Raw genomic sequence first — 23,365 nt, 5'->3', positions numbered from 1 at the left:
GGAAATTTGATTAACGAGGTGAAGTGTTATCAGGAAAATGACTAAATGCTACGATAACACGTTGTGTAGGTTTACCGGCACGAATTTATGATAGATTGCAATATAAATATGAATTTTCCAGAGTGTTATGTCATCAGCCAGTGTAAATGAGACACAAATAAAATTTATTTAAAATGCGTATTATGTTTTAATATGCTTCAAAAATTATCACATTAAATATTTATTTTTTAAATTAAAAAAAAATTAGAACACTCTGTATATTTTTTTAATACGTGATTTATATGAATCACATTTGACAACATAATGATACAATTTACAGTGTAATTGGAGTTGACTCATGCGTTATTCAAATTTTTAAATGTTAATAAACTGATAGTGGTTGATTAAGAGCTATTCACCGATAGATGGCGTAAGATAAAAAGTAGGCGTGTCAATTGTTTGTGTGTGTGTATAAAATACGAAAAACACAATTTGTCGTAGTAATTAAATATTTTACGAGCGATGTCTGTCCGGCGGCAGTGGCAGTATTGGTGTGTGCGGCGTGTGGCGGCGGCGGCGGCAGCTGGTCTCTGATTTAATTGACCGCACACATTGTTACCACCGCCGCCGCCCACGCTGCTGCTGCTACTGTTTCCAGACTTGCACACATTGCATATTTATGAAGTCGCTTATTGAAAACGCGCCGCGTTTGTTTATAATTCACAATATCGTCAATGACAAATTGGTTGCCTACGGTCAGCGTCAACAACTTTCCGATACTCCAAAGTATACAACCGAATTTACATGATTTTAAACAATTTAATTATTTATAATTTATAATAAAGAATAAAAAATATAAAAAAATATATACAGAGTGAAAAATAAATCGATAAAGTTTAAAAAATTAAAAAATTGAATAAAAAGAAGAAAAAATTATTTTAAGAGAGGGAATCGACTAAAATCCTTTTACTTGACCATCGTGGTCAGTTTAAGACGTGTTGTGATGCGGTAAAGTCAGAAAAACCAACAAAATCAAGAAATTATACAAATTGTTCAAATAAAAACACTGTGATAAAATATTTAGTGCAAATATTATTACGAGGAATACAAGCGACACTTAGGTAAATGATTTATAACAATTCCTAACAATAAACTAATAACTTAACGCTATTATCGATTTTTATGCATAAATAAACAAGAAACTCATTTTACTTAGTCACACAAAGCAAAACATTTTTTGTTTGCCCACGAAACAATTTCATAAATTAAATTTTAGCAAAAAATCGACATACAGAGTGTTTTTACTGTATTTTGAAACAATTTCTCGTGTTATGTTATTTGTCGCGTTTCACGTGCAGCACCAGTTTGCGTTCAGTTCAAGTTCAAGTTCTATTTATAGATCACCGGCGCGCGATGCAAGAAGATGAAGAAGCCGCAACTAGCTCATTATAATCGTCATAAAAGGTTAATTACACGCTGGCTCTACGTGCGTGTGTGTACATGTACGTGTCTACGCGATTATCATAAAACCAGACGTGTTTCCAGCAGGCGCACATTGCATAGATTTTTTCTCATTCTATTTCATCTACAATGTGTACAAATTACATTCGCAATACAACACGAATAAAATTATTTTCTTTTAAATTTTATAAATTTACAAAAACACTCTGTATATTAAACATGTCTTGTGGAGTGTAAGTGTAAGTATGCGTACGACCTTGACATTCGCGTCTGCGTACGAGTGCAACTCTTGCATTAAGTTGAATTTTGTAAGAAAAACATAAAATTTTTATTTTTATTAAATTTTGTTTAAATTATGATTATTATTCTTGTGTTTTGCATACCGACGTCAATGTGAACAAATTGTTTATTGTAATTGTTGCACAATGATAGCGCGCGCTGGTGTTTTGTTTTGTTTTCTTCTTGCGTACGGAAATGACATTTGCGTATTTTGTATTTTGTATTTTGTATTGAGTTACATAAAGTATTTGCGCATGTCTCAAGTATGCGGGATTAACAATAATGTGTTTATTTATAGACACACACACATACAACAATAAATTATGTTGTTATTTCTGCAATTTAAAAAAAATATGAATGAAATGTTTATGAATCAATTTTTATTTTTATTCTTTTGTAAAATCGGTCATTTATGACACGAAACAACTACTTTTTCAACTATTGGCCGCTAGATGGCGTTAGAATATTATTAATCACAACCAAATATTAATATTTTACGCGAATAGGCAACTTTTAATCAAATTTAAACGAATTAACTTAAATTTTCATTTTTTTAATATAAATCTGTTAGTTTATGACATAAAAACTACTTTTTTAACTATTAGCCACTAGATGGCGTTAGAATTTTATTAAACATAATCAAATATTAATATTTTACACCGATAGGCAACTTTATAATCAAATTTAAATGAATCTCTTTTAGTTTAAGAGATATTCGCGATTGAATAAAATAAACAAAAATAGCAAAATGTCACTTTTTAGCACTTTTAGTCGCGTTTTTCGACCTTTTACTGTAGGAAATATAATTATTTTATATTTTTATCTGATAGAGAATTTTCCAATCTTTCATAATCAACAATTCGTTGGTAGATATCTCTTTTAGTTTAAGAGATATGAATTTTCAAAATTCGTCGAAAAAGTATCAAGCACCCCCTCTGCAATTTTTTCTTAAGAATGAAAATTTTATCTCTCAGATTTCCGTTTTAACTAGCCTATCTTATAGAAAATAGTCCGTAGATTAAGACGCTGCGATCAGATCTTAATTATCTCTTTTAGTTTACGAGATATTCGCGATTGAATAAAATGGTCAAAAATAGCAAAATGTCACTTTTTAGCACTTTTAGTCGCGTTTTTCGACCTTTTACTGTAGGAAATATAATTATTTTATATTTTTATCTGATAGAGAATTTTCCAATCTTTCATAATCAACAATTCGTTGGTAGCTATCTCTTTTAGTTTAAGAGATATGAATTTTTGAAAATCGTCGAAAAAAAGTATCAAGCACCCCCCCTTGGCAATTTTTTTCTTAAGAGTGAAAATTTTATCTCTCAGATTTCCGTTTTAACTAGCCTATCTTATAAAAAATAGTCCGTAGATTAAGACGCTGCGATCAGATCTTAATTATCTCTTTTAGTTTACGAGATATTCGCGATAGCAAAATGTCACTTTTAGCACTTTTAGTCGCGTTTTTCGACCTTTTACTGTAGGAAATATAATTATTTTAAATTTTTATCTGATAGAGAATTTTCCAATCTTTCATAATCAACGATTCGCTGGTAGCTATCTCTTTTAGTTTAAAAGATATGAATTTTTGAAAATCGTCGAAAAAAAGTATCAAGCACCCCCCCTTGGCAATTTTTTTCTTAAGAGTGAAAATTTTATCTCTCAGATTTCCGTTTTAACTAGCCTATCTTATAGAAAATAGTCCGTAGATTAAGACGCTGCGATCAGATCTTAATTATCTCTTTTAGTTTACGAGATATTCGCGATTGAATAAAATGGGCAAAAATAGCAAAATGTCACTTTTTAGCACTTTTAGTCGCGTTTTTCGACCTTTTACTGTAGGAAATATAATTATTTTATATTTTTATCTGATAGAGAATTTTCCAATCTTTCATAATCAACGATTCGCTGGTAGCTATCTCTTTTAGTTTAAAAGATATGAATTTTTGAAAATCGTTCCGTTTTAACTAGCCTATCTTATAGAAAATAGTCCGTAGATTAAGATGCTGCGACCAGATCTTAATTATCTCTTTTAGTTTTAGTGGTTTATTGTTGAAATTTAGTGCAACTTCGTGTATGGGTGAAAAATGGCGCGTTTTTTTCATTAGTCCACTCATCCATTTGCAACCCCCGAATTTCTATTACTCTTTCTTCTCCTCGTCTAAGCGCCACAGCGCACACAACAACCGCGCGCTTTATTTATCTTATTTTCGTATTTTCGCTTCATTCTTTGCTCGTTTATTATTTCTTTTCGCTACACTTTATTAGTCTCTCTTTCCCTTCCCCTTCCCCCTACCCTTCTCTTGGCGATTGTTGATTGTTCATTGTGTATTGTGGCCGCATTTATTTTCCGACGATATTTTTACGTGACGCAACGCGAGTTGAAATATTGTTTATCGGTTTTTGTTGATGTCATTTGTAACAAACGCAACATTTACTGCAAGTTTTTTTTGTTAATATCGAGTGATTGAACTGATAGCCGCTGATAAGGATAATATAAAATCACTTACGTTCAACATTCTGGAAAGTGGGACTTACCTATAAGAAAGAAAAATATTAATATTAATATTTTAATCATTTTGTAAGTATTTTTTATTTATTTATTTATTTATAGTGATAATTACCTTAGGATCCTTAATTAATGTAATTAACTGCTGCGCATCTCGTCAAAGGAATGAAACCAGAACCAGAACCATGGTACTTGTACTTCAATTGGCACTTCTCACGTCACAAACACAAAACGCGATAATTTTTAATGTTTTTTAACGGATTTTATTAGTCCCGCACTGATTTTCACAATTTTCCAGTTTTTCTTAGTTTTTCTACACTTTAAATTATTTATTCGTAAAGCCGTTGGTATGTGTTCGTCATACTAGTATTAAAATAACTGAATTCTTTAAACTTAGTCTTTATGCTGCTAGCAGTGAAGTAAAATACAAGTCTTTTATCTTTTGATAAGATTGTTGCCCGAGATAACGCGCCGCGGTACCGAAACACGTAAATAAGAATCCAGATCAAAACATTGGATTCAAATATTTTATTCTCACGGTGTAAGCGAATAAAACTTACACTTTCAATGTTGATTCTCACGTTACTAACACAAAAGTTAATGTTTTTCGATGTAAATATTGATTTTAATTAGTATTCAAATGTTTTTGAGTTTTTCACTTATTAAATTAAATAATTGCAAGAATTTTCTTTATAAAACAGGGTTTTCAATTCAGTTATTAATGTTTCTAATGTTTTTTTCGCGTAATTTATTAGTCCGGCACTGATTTTCACGATTTTCCAGAGTTTTTCTTAATTTTTCACTACTTCAAATTATTTATAAGTTAAATCGAAGAGATGTGATCGTTACACTCGAATAAATATAACTGAATTCTTTAAATTTAGTCTTTATATTGCTAGCAATGTAGTAAAATACAAGTCTTTTATCTTTTGATAAGATTGTTGCCGAGATAACGCGCCGCGCCGTCGAAACATGTAAACAAACATTCAAATCACGACATTTGAATTCAATATTCTATTCTATTCTATTCTATTCTCGCGATTTAAGTGAATAAAACTAACACTTCAATATTGATTCTCACGTTATTAACACAAAAGTTAATGTTTTTCATAAATAAATATTTATTTTAATTAATAATCAAATATGTTTGTCTATTTCACGTGTTTTATCAAAAAATTGCAAGACATTTCTTCGTAAATCAAAATTTTCTAATTAATTAATAATGTTTTTGCTCTTATTTAAAAGTTATTTGTTTGTCTTTACCTCTTTTCACAAATTTTCACTATATTTCTTAATTTTTCTTCACTTTAAATAATTTATTCGTTATGCTAACAATATGCGTGTGTTTCACTTGAATCAAAATTAATAACTGAATTCTTTCATTTAAATCTAGTCTTTACCTGCTAGCAGATTCGCAACAACAAGTTTTTATCTTCTGATAACAACGCAGCGAAGATAAACGCGTCGACGCATCGAACACGTAAACAAACCTCGGTCGGATTCAAAACATTAGAATAGAAATCCGCATTGTAATCACATATACTTCTCAATTCACACACACAAACAAAGATTTAATATTAAAAAGTGAATAGTAGTGACATCTACACGAGAATTTTAGAAATATATTTAAGTAAGCATTCTATTGCACTCACACATCATACGTTTCTCTCTTTTACTTTATATTCACTTACTCACACCACCAAAAAACATTTAACGTAAATACGTACATGTATAGCCATCTACACGCAAATTCATGAATTATATTCAGTCAAAAGTGAAAGTAAATATCAACTCACCCTCACACCACACGACCTTCTACTTAACTCAACGTACAGTCACTCACACCACCACACCAACATTAAATGCAAATAACTGCATTGTAGCGCCATCTATAGCTATATTTTATAACTATTTTCGTAATAATCCCTACTGATATTATAAATGCGAAAGTCCTGATGTTTGTTACACTTTCACGCAAAAACTACTTAACCGATCATCATGAAAATTTGTACACATATTCTTAGTGATCCCCGAATGGTTATAGGCTACTTTATATTTAATAAAAAATCAACAAAAATAACATCGTGCTGCGCAAACAAATTGATTCAATGCGGAATCACAAATCACGAGATGAAATAAATGATCATGTGAACTCGATTAAATCAAAACCGACGTCAAATTCATCGTAAATCATTAAAAACTCATCAGTGGTCAAAAACACCAACAAAAATGTATTTGGTAATTATGAACAGAGATGGCGCTAGTTGTCACCGATAATAACCTATATTTTAACATAAAAACACGAATAAACAATGGACAATTGTAAACAAGAAGTAAACAAACAAGTGACGTGAGTTTACGCGCGTAAATGGCGCATCCGTAATTGAAAACTGAAATGCAAACTCGAATCGAACTCGAACGCTCGCGCGTCATTGCGCTCACCCTGAAATGGACTTCCTGTACAAGTTGAGAACAAAATGGCCGCGCTTCAATTCCGCCACGGAAGTTTACAAACATTTACAATACAAAACACTTTGTTTGAAACTAAATTTAGAGAAATAACAAATTATTTTGATTAACTTTTTTATAAATAAACAATTTTATTGAAAATAATGATAATAATAATAATTATAGGTCCTAATTATTATTGTCCGTATAAAATTTAATTAATTACACGTAATTATCGCTAATTGCAGGTGTGACAAATGTTTCCATCTCTTTTTTCGTGTTTTGTTGATAATTATACGCTAAGTAAGTCATTGTTGTCGTGTGTAATTTAACACTAGTTGATTGCCGATATTTAGCGTCAATTTGCGCTAGTTTGCAATAATTACCATGTGAAAATCGAGAACAATGATTAAATAAACACGAAAATAAATTATTTTTTTTATTTTTGTGTTACAATGTATTTTATGTTACGTAAACTGCGTGTGAGGGCGCCATGTTGGAGTGCCAGCTCGTTGGTTTAACTTGTTTTTTGTAGTTAAACGTTTTTAAAATCTCGAAAAATTAGCGGTGCTTAAAATGAAAAGTTGGCCGAGCGACGGAGCGCAAAGTTTCGAAAACTAATTTGTGTTGCTTTCAGCACTCATACGGTGGAGTGTATTGGAGGCGGCTGGGAGCGGTTGTTACACCTGTAGTATTACCTGTTGGCTTGACTCGACTGCTTCGGCTTCGAGTTTAATTTGTTCACTTTGTTCACTTAACTTTTTCCACTCGGGTGTTGTTGGGTTTTTATTTTTATTTTGCACTCGAGTCTTGATGTTCTGGACTTTATTTAATCGTTTAAAATTTAAATTAAAATTTCATTCGCGTATTTTTTAGCTTATTAAGAGTGCTTTGTTGTTTAAATATCGTAAAAGCATAATTAAACGTTTAATTGCTGGGATATTGTCAAAATATTTACATTTTTTGCATTAATTTAAAGGTTTTTGGGTAAAATTTCATTTTAAATGACTTAAGTCACTTTGAAAATTTAAGTCAACTTAAACAAAAACTAATAATTTTTGTTAAATATATTACTTATTAATCACTTATTAATTTAAGTCACTTTTCACAACATGACTTAAGTTAAGTTTAGTCTACTTAAATCAAATTTTCGTTATTTTGCTCTGTTGCACATAGAAATACTAAAATTTGATTGTTGTCTGTTTAAGTCACATACTTAAGTACCTTTCGCGTTTAAAATATTTACATTTTCTGCAAAAATCGGCAGTTTTATCAAAAATTGCGAAAAATCTAAGAAAATTTTGCAAAAAAATAATTTTTTTAACATTATCCAATATTTTATTAATTATTTATTTATCTGGAACACACCCAAACCCAAAAAACAAAAAATTTCCACTTGTTCTGTAATAATAAACACCGTAACATCGACCTTATTACACAAAACCTATTTTGACAATATTTATACCTACATATAATATATAATTTGTAAAACTTTGTTTGCAACAAAACCGAATAGTAATTAGTTTGTTTTCCTAAAAATTTTAATCTCTTAATGCGACAAAATAAGCATGTATGTAAAAAAATTCCGAAAAGCCGGCGATCGTGGAAAGTTCTGTGCACGCGGTGAGTAAATGGGTCATAGACTGCGCATGCGCACCGCACTCACGTATAAATTACCATATAATATCCATGCTCACTTTACTTGTGTAATCTCAATGCGAAAAACTATCGAATGCGGCTGATAAGCGTCGAAAAGTCGCGACACATCGAAACAATCCAAGCCGCGTGCAAAACAATCGCTTAAATTATTGATTTGCGATGCATACTCACGGCAATTCATTAATTAATTCATAATTACCGTAAATATTTACACAAAATGTAATTAATTCCGAAATTGAATTATTATGTTAGTTATAAAATAATAAATTATTGATTTTTTTAGTTTTTGTGAAAGAAAATTGCAGATTTTAACGAAAATTTGATTTAAGTAGACTTGACTTAACTTAAGTCATGTTGGGAAAAGTGACTTAAGTCAATAAATGATTAATAAATAATATATTTTCCAAAATTACTATTTTAAACTTAAGTAGACTTAAATTTTCAAAGTGACTTAAGTCATTTAACATTACTTAATGAAAAATTCTGACTTGTATTATAAAATTAATAAGAAACATTATAATTACTAAAATTTATTAGTTTTAACTTAAGTTGACTTAAATTTTCAAAGTGACTTAAGTCATTTAACATTACTTAATGAAAAATTTTCATATTCACAAATATTTTCCTTTGAGTTTTATTCATTGAATAGTACACACTTTACAATCGCGTTGACTTAACTTAAGTCGCATTGCAATATCAATGACTCACACATCGATATTAATCAATTACACAAACGAAAAAATTCCAAAACATTTTTATTAGGTTAGGTATAAAATGCAGTTTAACGACCTTTTTGAAAAATCGAAATTTATTGCGTCTCATCGACGCAGTTTTATTTTTAACTACACGGCGGTCAGTGCCAACAAATCATGAACTTGAAATTCGCAAAAGTAAATCAAAAAATAAAGGGTTAAAAATAGCCTGCGCGGCGGAAAAAAAAGGGCAGAAGAAAAAACTGGTATTTTTGGCTGCCTTGACCATGCACTTAAAATATGCGACTCATAAATCTTTCCAAAAACTTATACAGCGTGTTTTAAATTTTTTACAAATTAAAATTTTTAAAATTTTTTGTTTGTTGTTATTTTATCTATAAAAATATTAAATAGAATGGAATATTTTTCAGGAATGTTAATGTGCGGAAAACAATTACTCAAATATTGACACCCGAGCGATAAACAAAATAATTTGTTTAACAACAACAAAAAAAATTCCTAAACATATTGTATCTTTTTCCGTATTTGTTTAAATATTGAGCATGCATGACAATGCATTATATTATTTGTTGCAACATTGTGTTAATTTTTAAAACTAATATTAAATTTTTTATTTCAATGTCTGTGTCATTGTCAGCTGGTTTTACAGTTGGTGACAAAGAATTGTTGTTATTGCAAAGCAAAGCGGCACAGTTTGTGTATGTGTTCGATTTTAATTCTTCATCGATGGTTAACCTCTCTAACGAGCGCGGTATAGTGACTTAAGTGGCTTTTATCTGACTTAAGTCATATAGTTGAGACTCGAAAGGTGCTTAAGTATGTTAGTTGTAAACAGACAACAATCAAATTTAATTTTTGATGCCACAGAGCAAAATAACGGAAATTTTATTTAAGTATGGGTTGACTTAACTTAAGTCATGTTGGGTAAAGTGACTTAAGTTAATAAATGATTAATAAGTAATATATTTTGGGAAATTATTAGTTTTTGTTTAAGTTGGGTTAGATTTTTAAAGTGACTTAAGTCATTTGATATTACTTAATTAAAATTTAAGCAAATTTGATGTTATTTAACTAGGGTTAACTTACGTCATGTTGGGAGAAGTGACTTAAAGATTAATAGATAATTGACTTTAAAATAATTTTAAATTTCTTTGATTTTTAGTTTTTTTTACAATTTTCTAATAAAACTGATGGTTTTAAGTCTTCTAAAGAACTTAGAACCAAAATAACGGAAATATTTACTTAAGTAGACTTTACTTAACTTAAGTCATATTGAAAAAAGTGCCTTAACTTAATAATTAATTAATAAATCATATTTTTCCAAAAATCATCATTTTAACATTAAGTAAACTTAAATGTCCAAAGTGACTTAAGTCATTTAACATTACTTAATGAAAAATTCTCACATTATTTTAATTATTTATTGAATCGTCCACACTCGTCGCTAGTCGCGCCGACTCGTCTTAAGTCCGTTTGCGCCGTGGACTGAACTTAAGTCGCGTTGCAATTTCAATGACACACACATCGCGCGGACACGCGCTCGCAGACAGTCGCAGGTGCGCAAGTGCATTATTTTACTCGTCGGTCGTGTATCGAAAAACCAGTCTCGTGCCAAACACGCTTAAGTCACTTCGATCCCATCAACAGCGTTATCGTCCGCAGCCAAGAAACGTACCGCACAACTCTTGCCAACAAAACAAATCGAATCAACAAAAATAAACTCCAATAATAATAATTTTAATATAATTTATGTGCGCGAATTAAAGTGATAAGTCAAACTTACTTAATTTAAGTTTAATCATATATTCGTTGAGTGAGTTTTAATTGCGGAAGCCTTACTACGCATGATTATTCGCCACACGAAGGTAATAAAAATCACAATCACAATACACAATCATAACTTAAGTCACGAATCTTAAGTCATGATACAAATTTTTACTTTGTGCGCCAGACTTGACTTAGCATGTAAAAAAATTAATAGTTTAAAGAAAGTTTGTGGCATGTTTATTATCACGCTATTTGCCAATTAACATTAATATTTATGTGACTTAAGTCACTTTGGGATTTCGGTTCTAGAACAATTTGACTTTAAAATTTTTAATTTAGATAGGCATACTTAAAGTTCACTTAAAAGTCCACGCACGTCAACTTACGCTAAAAATACTACCGATTTACACATCGTAAGTTTGCTAATTTTTTAATTATTGCTTTTTCTACGTCATGAAAATATTTTTAAATTTCCTGTTTTTTTTTTGGTTTCGATTAAAATGACTTAAAATGGTTTCCTTATGCGTTTTATGAAAGGCATTTAAGTTTGTTTTGATTTTGTGCGTTCGGTTTTGGGTTTTTTCCGTTCCGACGTGACTTAAGTCACTAGCGCAGGAGCAGTGCAAACCGAAACCAAAACCTCACCTACAGCTTCTTCTTCTTCAGCTGCACAGAGTTCAGCTTCACTGAACTTCCTCTCTTGCCTCATCGCACTGCGTGTTTTTCAACTTGACTTAAGTCACTTAAGGGGATACACTACTTAATTTTTTGTATAAATTTTATAATTTCCGGTAAAAATATTAAAAATATAACAAAAAATAAAAAAAATTTAAAAATGTGACTTAACTTAAGTAAATTTTCAACAAAAAATGTTTAAACAATAAAAATAATAACAATAATAAACAATTAACGTCTATAACACTCCAAAATAATCGAAATTTAATTAGATATTAATTATTTCACTCATTTCTGGATTAAAATATTATGCAACCAAGTCTACTTCCTTAACAAACCAAAACCTTGCTTAACTTAAGGTTAACTTAAGTCGCACGTGTTTGCGTCTGCTGTAGTGCGCAGTCTTGAACTTGCTTGATCTTCTTCCTGCGCCTTCTCCGCGTTTTAAGCTTGTCTTAAGTCACAATAAAGAGCTAAACCGTTGCATTTGGTTGCATCCACTCCGCCATTACGGATTACATCACACTAGTTACCTTTCCCTCCGTTAGAGGACGCCGCGCGGCCTAAAAATACCACCACACTATAAAACCACTAACCATAATCTATAGATAAGTAATGTAGGCCACCCATTAAACAAATTGCGATTTTATTATTCGTTCTTGACTCCGCACAACGCAAAAACTGCGATTTGCGTGTTTTTGATAATTTATTATGCTACCACTGAATTATTATTATTACTAATGAGAAAATTGGTTGTCATCTTCGATGCGGTTGCTGATCACAATTAAAATAATATCCTATTGTCATGCGCCATCCGCGGTGTGATTAAAGTCGGCCATTATGTGGTTACGTGATTAATACATGAATAAAAATAATAAAATTTATTTTTTCGCTCAAAAATCTACAATAAATCTGTCAACTTGTCAAAATTACATGAAATGTCAGCCATTTTCGTGAATATTACGTCCTGCAAGCGCATTTTTGCATTCCCACTGTAAGTCTGAAATTGTAATCTAATTGTAGCTTCTGTTTCCTTCACCGCCTCCCGGATGAAACATTAATTGCATTATAAGTGAATTCTTTGGACACGTTTGACATTTTCTTTCATTTTTGTTTATCTCAGCGACATCTATCTGTATATTAATGTATTAATATATTCCCCTTATGTTTCTAGTGTTAATTTGGTTGCCTATCTTGTATAAACCGTCATCATGTCAGAGAAGAATCTCCTCTGGGACTATCTGGTGTTTATTGTGTTTGTCATCGCGACGACTTTCGTCGCGGTCTATTCACGCATCTGTGGCACGAAGGAGAAAACCAAAGCCGATTATGTCTTCGCCGCTGGAAAGGTGTCGATGAGCGCCATGATGCTTAGCATCGCAAGGGGGACAATCGGCGTACGCTCGTTTCTAGGTAAGTAAAGTTGCCTACATTCACATTCACATACACACACAGAAGAAAAAAACGATGAGATTAATATTAATCTGTTGATAAATTGAAATTTTAATTTATGAGTTTTTGGGGGATTAGTCGTGGACGGCTTTGATTAAAATTAATTTTTAAAGCCGTGATGAGCTGCCATTTTGTTTGGCGCATAAATTAATTACTGCTGTCGAAAATTGCCAAAATTACAGAAAGTATTAAAGTCTAAAGTGTTTGATTTATACAAAATCAATTTAATTAATGTATAGAGTGTTTAAAATCAATTTTAGGGATTGTAAACTTTTGTCCGCTAGATGGCGCTAGTTGAAAAGTCATTAAAATTTGTTGTTTTTTGATTAATTCTAGTTTTTTCATAACTTTTAACATAAAAACGTGATAAATACTTAAGTAAATGTATTTCTGCGCATGCGCAACGAACTTAAGTTACTTTAAAATGTCAGTCATTTTGTTTTCTGCATAAATTTGTTATTTCTGTTGAAAATTGGCTAAAATTACAGGAAATATAAGATTTATATTTTATAAATATACAGAGTGTTTAAATTTATTAGGTAAAGTGTAAACTATTGTCCGCTAGATGGCGTTAGTTGAAATGTTATTAAAATTTGTTGTTTTTGATTATTTCTTGATTTTTTTTATAACTTTTAACATTAAAACGTAATAGATACTTAAGTAAATGTATTCCTGCGCATGCGCGACGAGCTTAAGTGTCTTTAATTTGTCAGCCATTTTGTTTTTCACAAAAATTAACTATTTCTGTGAGAAAAATGTCAAAATTACAGGAAATATTCACGCAATATTTAATTAATATACAGTCTGTTTAAAATTACTCATAAAAGTCTAAACTACTCGCCGCTAGATGGCGCCACTTGAAATTTATTGAATAATACGTTGTTTTTCTTTGATTTCGCAATTGTTTATCACTATTTTGCATAAAATCATAATATAGACATAAATGTATTCTTCATTAACAAACAAACGTTTCGAAACGGGTTTCTGTTCTGTTGCTGGTGCTGCTGCTGCTTCGGATGAAAAATATCCGCGCCGTAACATGGAAATTGCATTTCTGCGCGCATTCATTGCGCAATTCGAATTCGAATCGAAAACAAAACTCACATTCAGCGCAACCTTAACTTATGTAAACCTCGCGCGCCGCGACTTAAGTCAATTCCACACACAACATGATAATTAATACATTATGTGTGTGTGTTCGGCGGTGTGTTTTTGCAACACTTGAACTTTACGTTTACAATTATTGGAAATCGCGGTGGTAAACACCTGTAAGACGCGACGTGAGTCACGTATATTATCATCGACGTGTTTTTGTCGATACGAAATTTTATTACCGTTTTTATTAATTCGCCGCGTATATCTTTCTAATTATGACGCAATTAATTTCATCTTAAACTTGGCTCGCCGTGCGGTGGTTCGTGTGTTTATTTTTTCTGCGTTTGATCGCTTCTACGAATTATATAATTATCGTGTGTACGGTCGTGATGGATTCGAATTGTCACTGGGTGGAAATTCAGAAAATAAATGTTCAAAATACAACATGCGACTAATTAAGTGTCAATCATGAAAATTACAGTGCATAAAAAACAATTATACCGTGTGGGAACGCTAACATTTGGTCATACACATATTTTTAATTCAATTTTTTCAATAAATTTTGTTTTATTTTTAAAAATTCGCAGAAATATTAGAAATTTATATTATGACTTGTTTTGTATTATCCCCGCGGTATAATTATATCATTTATTTAACATGAATTACTTTTATTTAAATTTTATAATCTCTTTTAATATTTTATTGTCAAAATATGACGATAATTAATTTAGGTTATGACTACTTTTGTGTTATCCACATGGTATAATTACTATATCATTTAAATTTGGGCAAAATGACTTTTTATTCAATTTTTTACTAAAATATGACTAATATTAATTTATGTTATGACTTGTTTCTCTCCTATGCCGCAGGGTATAATTAATCCAGCATTAGAGTAAATATTGAAATTTAAACGACGCAATGCAATCGGCATTAGGACATTAAAGTTAAGGTGAGGCGCGCGAGGTGTTGCGAAAATTGATTGAAAAACGATTGGCAAGAAACGCTGCCACTCATTAGCGGAAAATCCAATCGTACGGGCGCGCATGCGTACACCTCAATGCGTCAAGGTCACTCGGACCGGCTTGCCGCGGCAATTAACACGCTGCTCGAAGTATGCGCGTTATGCAATATGCGATTTGCACACACTCAATAATTACTAATTACTTTATTGATTGCACCGCCTAAGTTCACACAACAAGCGAAATGTCAAAGTCATTTTAAAACAATTAAAATTATTTAAATCACGAATTTCTGCAAACACTCTGTATATTCCGGTGTAATTACAACCAGGAAATAAATAACTATTACGAATCGTCGTAGAATGATAAACATTAATGTAATTTATGTGTTGGATTCGTGTAAACACGATGTATACAGTGACGCCATCTAGCGGTGAATAGCTTAGAGATGTTGTAGTTGTATAATGTTAGTTTTATTGCATTTTTTAATTTTTACTGGGAAAATAATGTGATGGAGATTTGTTCCTGGAAACAATTATGTCGCGCGCGCGGAGTCTGAGGGCGGGGGCGGAGCTCCGCAATCATCGGTCATCCGATTTAACGCCGCCGCCCGACGCGCAAATAAGATTATCCACGATTACGCTAATTATCCGCGCGTTCGGTTCGTTCTACGAACGCGATTTTGATCCATCGTTGCGCAAACAAATATATACAAAGTGTTCAATCAAAAAAATATCAAAAATTATTAAATTCTTTATTTATTTGAAACACTCTGTATATAATTTGATTGTGATTGTACATGTGTTCCGGGTGTTCACATGTGCACGTTCATAATTCATAATTAATTATTATTTATCGCTTGGGGGCGGCTGGGGGCAGCTAACGGCGTGACAAGTCTTTATTCTGCAAAAATATACAGGGAGATGACTTAAATCATATAAAAATTAACTAAAAATCTTTTATTTTGTTTTTATTTTTTATTTTTGTATTGATTTAGTGTTTTTATGTGTTTTTGGTTTGTTTTATAAACGTAGGGTGTCGCTGGCGTGTGGATGACATTAAAGTTGCATAGCTTGCACGCCAGTGTGAAAACAAACACACGCCGGGAAATAATTACGCTGCTAATCGGTTTTGTCGTGCGACGAAGATACAAACGAAAGAAAATCCAACCGCACACAAACCAAACTATTCTATTTTATTATTTTCTTCTTATTTTAAGGTTTTCCCTCGGAATTATACTACAGGGGGAGTGCAATGTGGGAAACCCTCTACGGAATGATTCTCGCCTATCCAATAGTCGCCTACGTGTTTGTCCCCGTCTACTTTGGCCTTGACATAACCTCAGTGTATCAATACTTGGATCTGCGCTTCAAGTCGCGTCTGGTGCGTTGCCTAGCTTCGGGCACTTACGTCGTACGTCAGCTACTCAATCTGGGCGTGACTGTTTTCACTCCATGCGTTGCTCTTAACACAGTCATTGGCATTCCGTACTGGGCGAGTATTTTCGGCATAACCATCATTAGTATCATCTTTACTATTTTGGTAAGTGTAATAACTTTGAACATATTGTATATGGGTAGTGGTATCATATGTTATGGAACTATTTTTGCGCGCCGCCAGAGGGCGCTTTTTAAAAGTCCATTACGCTGTGCAAACAAATTTCGCGCTCGACTCGACGGCGGTGGCGGTTAGCTTGATAAGCCCTTGTGCACACAGGCATACGCGATATTCTTGGCGGCGGCGGCGGCGGCGGCAAATATGAACATGAATAATAACATAAACATTTTTTTCATCCCTCGAGTGCGCCGCGGCGAAGAAAGTGAATTTTCATGTTTTCACGGATAGATATAATAAAAAACAAATGATAAGACAACACCTGGAACTATAGGCAACCAAACATACACGTTATTGTATAACTGGTTGCCTGTTTGATGCTTAAACAAAAAATTCTTATATTTTTTGAGTGTAAGTTTATTAAAAGATGATAATAGTGTGAGGGTTAACGGGTGGATATTGGAGGCGGCGGTTTTCCGCCATCCGGCGTCGGGTTAATTACGAATGAATAATGAAAGCCGCGTGCTTGCGGATTACGGACCGAAGCTCGCCAAATTCCCACTTCCTGATTAATTAGCAAGCGCAACTACGTCTTTATGCTCCGCCCACTACACTTTTACACTACAACGCCATCTATCCACACCTAGTCAAACCTTTAAAACGAATTTTTGCATTTTTTGTTTTTTTATTTCTATTGCATGAGAGTTTATTACAAGTTGTGAAGTTTACTCAAGCGACCGCGACTTGAACAGGCACACAATAGATACGCCACCCCTCTTTACCCCCACCCCTTTGAAAATACACGTTGCAAACTTCTTGAACAAACGCAAAGTTTCTCGCGCGCACGAATTAAAATCGACTCCGCTGACGAATCAAGTTAGGCAACTTGTGCTACTTAGCAAACTTATGCAACACGATGCACATTTGGTTGCATACTTAGCATTTTAAAAATATATCTAGAAGTTTTCCGTTGTATTGTTTAATCTCTCAATGACGCTGTATGTGTTTGATGTGTTGCATATCTCATATCTCATTTCGGCATTTGAGGTTGATTGGCCCCTTAACCTCACATTTCAGCGAGTATATCGTGTGGTTGATTTCATGGAGCGTCTTTGCATTATATCGCAATTTCCACACACACTCCACATGGTACAATGTACACATATATACAGTATGTCCGAAGAAATAGTTTAAAATATTTAGAAAGTGTTTTTATGTGATTTAAAGCGTTGTTTTGAGGTTAAGATTAATTATTGTTTTATTATATTTGAACATAGTGTATGTAAAAATGCAATCTACCTATTAGGCGCCTACCTGAGCGCGTTCAATATGCAGGCGCCATATCCGGGCGTCAGTTCGCATTAGCCGGCGCTTTGCCGACGTTTGGGGGCGGCCGGAGGCGGCTTAGGTAACAAGGCGGGTAATAAACGATTAGCGCGCTCAGGTAAGGGTAAACAATCCGGCTCTCGTGCGGCGAGCATAGATTAATTAATTATGCATTGCCATTCGACTTTGCCGCCCCCCGGAAAATCAAAAAATGATTATTACACATTCAAAACGTTTTTAATTATTTTCACTAATTCTACGGACACACTGTATATTCCCAAAGTTGATTTACATGAAAATACGAAATGTCAGCGAGATGTCAAAAGCAAAGTGCATCTTCCGCGAAGATATGCAACCCGGCGCGCGTCGCATATCAATGTGATACTTTTTGCGCTCGAAACAAACTTTGCAAACTTTGTTCGCAAGTTGGTTCGAACACGAAGCCCGCGAATCTTGAAACGCACAATGACACCCCCAATGGCTGCGTGTTGTGACCTCGCGTCACCGGAAACTTTCAGACCTGTCAAAACATTTGACATCATCCAAATTCAAACTTTACAACTATTTCAACTCTACATCTCTATTTATATTTATATTTGTATTTATTTATAGGGTGGTTTAAAGGCGGCCATTTTGGCTGACGTCATGCAAGGTTTAACCATGATTGCGTTATGTTTGGTTATGATCATCAAAGGAACCCTTGAAGCCAATGGTTTTGGTGAAGTGATGAAGAAAAACATAGATGGCGGTCGTCTGGACTTTTCGAGTAAGTATTTCGACACCAACGCCATCTACAAGTGAATATTTTAAGTTTTATTTGAATTTTATGATTTTAGTTGGAATCTTGATCCGACAATTCGTGTAACTACCACGTCTGCGCTCGTAGGACAACTTTTCATGTCCCTGTCAATCTTTGGCTGTCAACAGAACTTTGTCCAGAGATATATCAGTATGGATTCACAGAAAAAAGTCAACAAGTTAGTAATTAGTAATTTCTAGGGATTTTTTGTTTGCAAAGTTGGTAACTTTTATTTTTTGACATTTTAGGACTTTATGGTGTAATATCCCGGTAATTACGGTCCTGTTCAGTTTATCCTGGGTTGTTGGCATGGTTATCTACGCGATTTACTCCGATTGTGACCCGTTGAGCAGCGGATACATAAAAAAATACGACGAAATCTTACCGTTCTTCGTCGAGGATCGTTTCAACGCTATCCCCGGCATCATGGGATTATTCATGGCGAGTTTATTCAATGGCGCATTAAGGTAAGTTATAATTATTATGGTAACACCCTGTATAGACATAGGTGTCCATTGAAAAGACGTAAATCGTTTTTTTTTCTCTTCTCGGGGTGGAAACGAAAAGTGACCACTTAATACTTGGCCGCACGTAGCAATGGGCAAGTTTGGCACTGGGGGCGGCGGTTATGCCGCTCCCGATCGGCCATAATTCGGTCATTACGAGCGGTCGTTGCGGGCAGTTTACAAGTTTCGCAACGGCCGAGACTCTCGTCGCACCTTCGAGGTTCACGCGCGCGCCGCAATTGATTGCCCAGGGTGGGGGGCGGCGGTCGTCGTAATTGATTTTCGTTATCTGCTACCGGGCTTGTAATAATAATTATCGGCGAGATTCGTGTAAATTGCCATGAAATTCCGGTTAAAAATTCGAGTGAAAAGCGCTCTGCTTTATCGACCTTGCGAAATGTTATGGTTTCTTCGATTTTTACTTCATATAAGAGGAAAAGTTTGCTCGGGAAGGAATATAGGATCATTCTTATACATTATAACCTAAAAACTAATATTTTTTGAGAATTTGTGTCTTTTAACGCCATCTATGTGCGTATTTCCATAGTAAACTCACACGTACACAACGCGTCTACATTTAACTCTATGTGCACTCACTGACACCAACTAAATTGTATTATATAGTACACAAAGCGCACAGCAGCGCCATCTGTTATCGAATCACAGAACTAATTATTTTCTCTTTAAAAAAGTTAAATTTATCAATTTTTTTGACTACTACTGTTGATAAATATTATTATTTACACTATCAAAATTACCTAACCTCAAAATAATATTCCCTTCACTATTTTTACATGATTTCCTCTTCGCATTATCGAAATTCTCCGCGCGTCCGCACCGCACGGGCCGAGATAAATCTGATTTAGTTTCGGTGTTATTTAGAGTGTTGCCTCCGCCCGAGGAAAAAAGCCGCCCTTCCCCCGGGAAGGGACACCAAGCACTTGAACGCACCCCGCATGCAATCTGTCCCGGTTTTATTTTGCTAACATGCGCTTTGTTGACGCTGCGTTTTTCAGTCTGAACGTCTCCAACCTGAACTCCCTCGCGACGGTCACGTTCGAGGACTTTGTCCGGCCGATTCCGGCGATGCGCGATATGCAGGACAAGCATCAGCTGATGGCGATCAAGATCATCGGCGTCGTCTACGGCTTCATCATCATGGGCATCAGTTTCGGCGTCGGGCTGCTGTCTGGTGTGATTGAGTCTTCTATGTTGGTCACTTCGGCGACGAGCGGGCCACTCTTGGGGGTGTTTGTGCTGGCGATGCTTATTCCTTGCTGCAACTGGAAGGTACGTGCTAGGCGTGTTAAATATGTAGTCAATGATGAGTTGCGACGAGTGCTTAAGTGCAGCTTTTTAAAATTCGGCGGGAAGTTGATGGAAGGGGTTGCAACTGGGGGATGAAAGCTTGAGGGAATATTCTTAGGTTGTCCCTGGTGAATTTAAATGTTTTTCGGGTGGAATATATTGAATAGTTTAAAAGTTATTAACAAAATAAGATGAAAAAAGAAAAATCGATGTTTTTGATTTATTTTAGTTTTTTGCTTGTAATTTTTTCATTTTTGTTCTTAGTATTTTCAAATTTTGGGAAAATTATCTTAATTTATTTGTCTATTTCTTACTTTTTATAAAATTAAAATATCTCTTTTAGTTTTTGAGTTACACGCAAAAAACTTATTAGTTTTTACATTTTTGTCAATATTTTTGATATATTTTAGTTTTTTGCTTGTAACTTTTACATTTTTGTACTTAGTATTTTCAAATTTTGGGAAAACTATCTTAATTTATTTCTCTATTTATTACTTTTTACAAAATTAAAATATCTCTTTTAGTTTTTGAGTTACACGCAAAAAACTTATTAGTTTTTACATTTTTGTCAATATTTTTTATATATTTTAGTTTTTTGCTTGTAACTTTTTCATTTTTGTACTTAGTATTTTCAAATTTTGAGATAATATTCTAAATTTATTTGTTTATCTATTACTTTTTACAAAATTAATTTATCACTTTTAGTTTTTGAGTTACACGAAAAAAAAAACTATTAGTTTTTACGTTTTTGTCAATATTTTGGATACATTTTAGTTTTTTGCTTGTAATTTTTTCATTTTTCTTTATAAAATTTTCAAATTATCAGAAAATCATCTAAATTTATTTACCAATCGATTACTTTTTACAAAATTAAAATATCTCAATTAGTTTTTGAGTTACAAGCAAAAAACTATCAAATTTCACATACGCGTTAAACTATAGTTACGTAATCTACAGCTAGATGGCCATAGGTAGTATTAACCTAGTGTGTCACCTCTTCCGCTAGATTTCCACCGGTAATTCTGCATTTTCGGCACACTGCCGGAATTTGTCGTTACGCCGTGGAATTCTGATGACAATACACAATATCTATGACGTAAACAGACAAAATGGCGGTCGTTTGTCTATTATTTCGTTTTATGGCAGCCGGAGGTGTGCGCATCGCGCAAATCGCTCGTAAACTCATTCGAAACATCACCGTAATCACCGCGGAAACTCAAATGTCGCGGAAAATTAAAACCTCCGCACGGAGGATTAATTTTCAAAGTCAAAAATTACAACAAGCTCAATATTACAGAAAACTGTAAAAAATATTTTTACTTTTTTGTAGGGAGCATCAACTGGTGTAGTCCTTGGACATATAATCACCCTGTGGATTACATATGGCGGTCTAACCGTTGACAAACCACCAACACAAATACTCCCTCTATCGGTGGAAGGCTGCAGCAACAGTTCCTTCAACCCACACGTAGTGAAACACGTACACGCGTGGCCAGTGAGCAGCGCTTATGAATTTATGAATCGCAGTGCGCAAGCGTACGCTGCACACCCTGCGTATAAATATCAACTAGCAAGTAATCACATCATAAACGCCACTAGCGCCCTCCCAGTGACACTGGACGCAATCACAACTACAACTACAAGTTTACCAGGCGTAGCGCCATCTACAAGGTAAAATTTTAACTATTTCTACAACAAAATCAACAATTTTTAAAATTTTAACAATTTCTAACCTATTTTATGTTTTTAGTGATCCACTAACAGCTATATACTCAATGACATACATGTACTACTCCCTGGTTGGTTGTTTCGTGACAATCTCCGTCGGTTGGTTGGTGTCCATGCTAACCCAGTCCGAGGACGACATCTATGATGAAAAACTCCTACATCCATTGGCGCGCAAAATAGCCGCCATATTCCCCGGCTCAAAACGACGCTACGCCGACAAAACACAATCATGGTCACGCAACGAGAGCGTGCGCAGTAAGAATTCACATGTGGTGCCACCTACAATCTCCCCACCGGCTACGATAACGATAGAAAACAAATCAGCGGCGTATTCACAGCACGTGCCGCTGGAGAACGAAATCAGTGAGAGTAACAACGTGTTCAATACACGATTATGAGACCTTGACAGGGTTGTTTTTTACAATTTACATACGTATGAACGCCACGCCCACTCAAAATCTGTGATCAGTTTTACTTACGAACGCATCACCCTGTATAATGTAAAATATCAGTATTTTTATATTTACACACTCGACACACACACACACACATACTAGAATCTAGCGGCTAGCACTAGACTAGACTTTTAATTAGTTTAATTATTCGATAGTTAATTTAATTAATAATTTAATTTTAGCGGACGGCAATCTCGTGATTCCTATTTATATTTATATTATACATATATATGATATTATTTTATGTTTTATCATGACTTTAATTAAAGATTTACATATGCAGAGGTTGTGTTGTGGTGGTTTAACGTAGGCAACCAACAATACATCAAAACTCATTTAAATTGAATTTTATTCATTAAAAACGTTTGAATCTTTACATTTACATAAAACAAAATCATTTTATAATGGTAATACTGTTATATTTATGTTTTAAGAGTTAAAAATGCAGTTTTTGAACAATCAGGGACTAGAACTCACAAATACAAAGGTTAAAAGCTTCCTAAAAATAGGTTAAAACATGTTTTTCAACTAATTTTCTTTGTAATTGACCGATTTTTATGGTTTTTTCATTGTTTAACGCTGAATTCAAGCAGAAAAATTGTTCCAGGTGGTTTATAGGTAGATATAGGTTAGGTTAACTTAATGTCATTGTGCGGCCATCTTTAAAAATAGGTTAAAACTGACATT

The 23,365-nt window shown here is 33.7% G+C and overlaps 1 protein-coding gene and 1 long non-coding RNA gene across 2 annotated transcripts in view; one reads left to right on the top strand and one right to left on the bottom strand.

Moving 5' to 3' along the window:
* LOC135804198 (uncharacterized) overlaps window positions 1-5,044 on the bottom strand; it is a 74,502-nt gene extending 69,458 nt beyond the window's left edge. Inside the window, exon 1 of the long non-coding RNA XR_010550990.1 lies at window positions 4,347-5,044. This is a non-coding gene — a long non-coding RNA (uncharacterized lncRNA). The remainder of the gene's footprint in view (window positions 1-4,346) is intronic.
* Window positions 966-22,960, top strand: LOC135804186 (sodium-coupled monocarboxylate transporter 2). The gene is given in 8 exon segments (XM_065317975.1): window positions 966-1,100; window positions 12,668-12,906; window positions 16,222-16,544; window positions 18,495-18,859; window positions 18,930-19,148; window positions 20,204-20,477; window positions 21,826-22,166; window positions 22,246-22,960. Coding segments are annotated over 7 exon segments (2,100 nt in total). The 5' UTR covers window positions 966-1,100; window positions 12,668-12,704; the 3' UTR covers window positions 22,622-22,960.
* The last annotated feature ends 405 nt before the right edge of the window (window positions 22,961-23,365 follow it).

This window comes from Atheta coriaria, unplaced genomic scaffold (genome assembly GCF_025399875.1).
Source record: "Atheta coriaria isolate IRGN ID8LTWV9N9 unplaced genomic scaffold, Caltech_Dcor_3.1 hic_scaffold_3_pilon, whole genome shotgun sequence".
In the NCBI taxonomy this organism is placed as follows: Eukaryota; Metazoa; Arthropoda; class Insecta; order Coleoptera; family Staphylinidae; genus Dalotia; species Dalotia coriaria.
The sequence above is the reverse complement of the archived record's forward strand: the minus strand, read 5'-3'. Positions and strand labels throughout refer to the sequence as shown.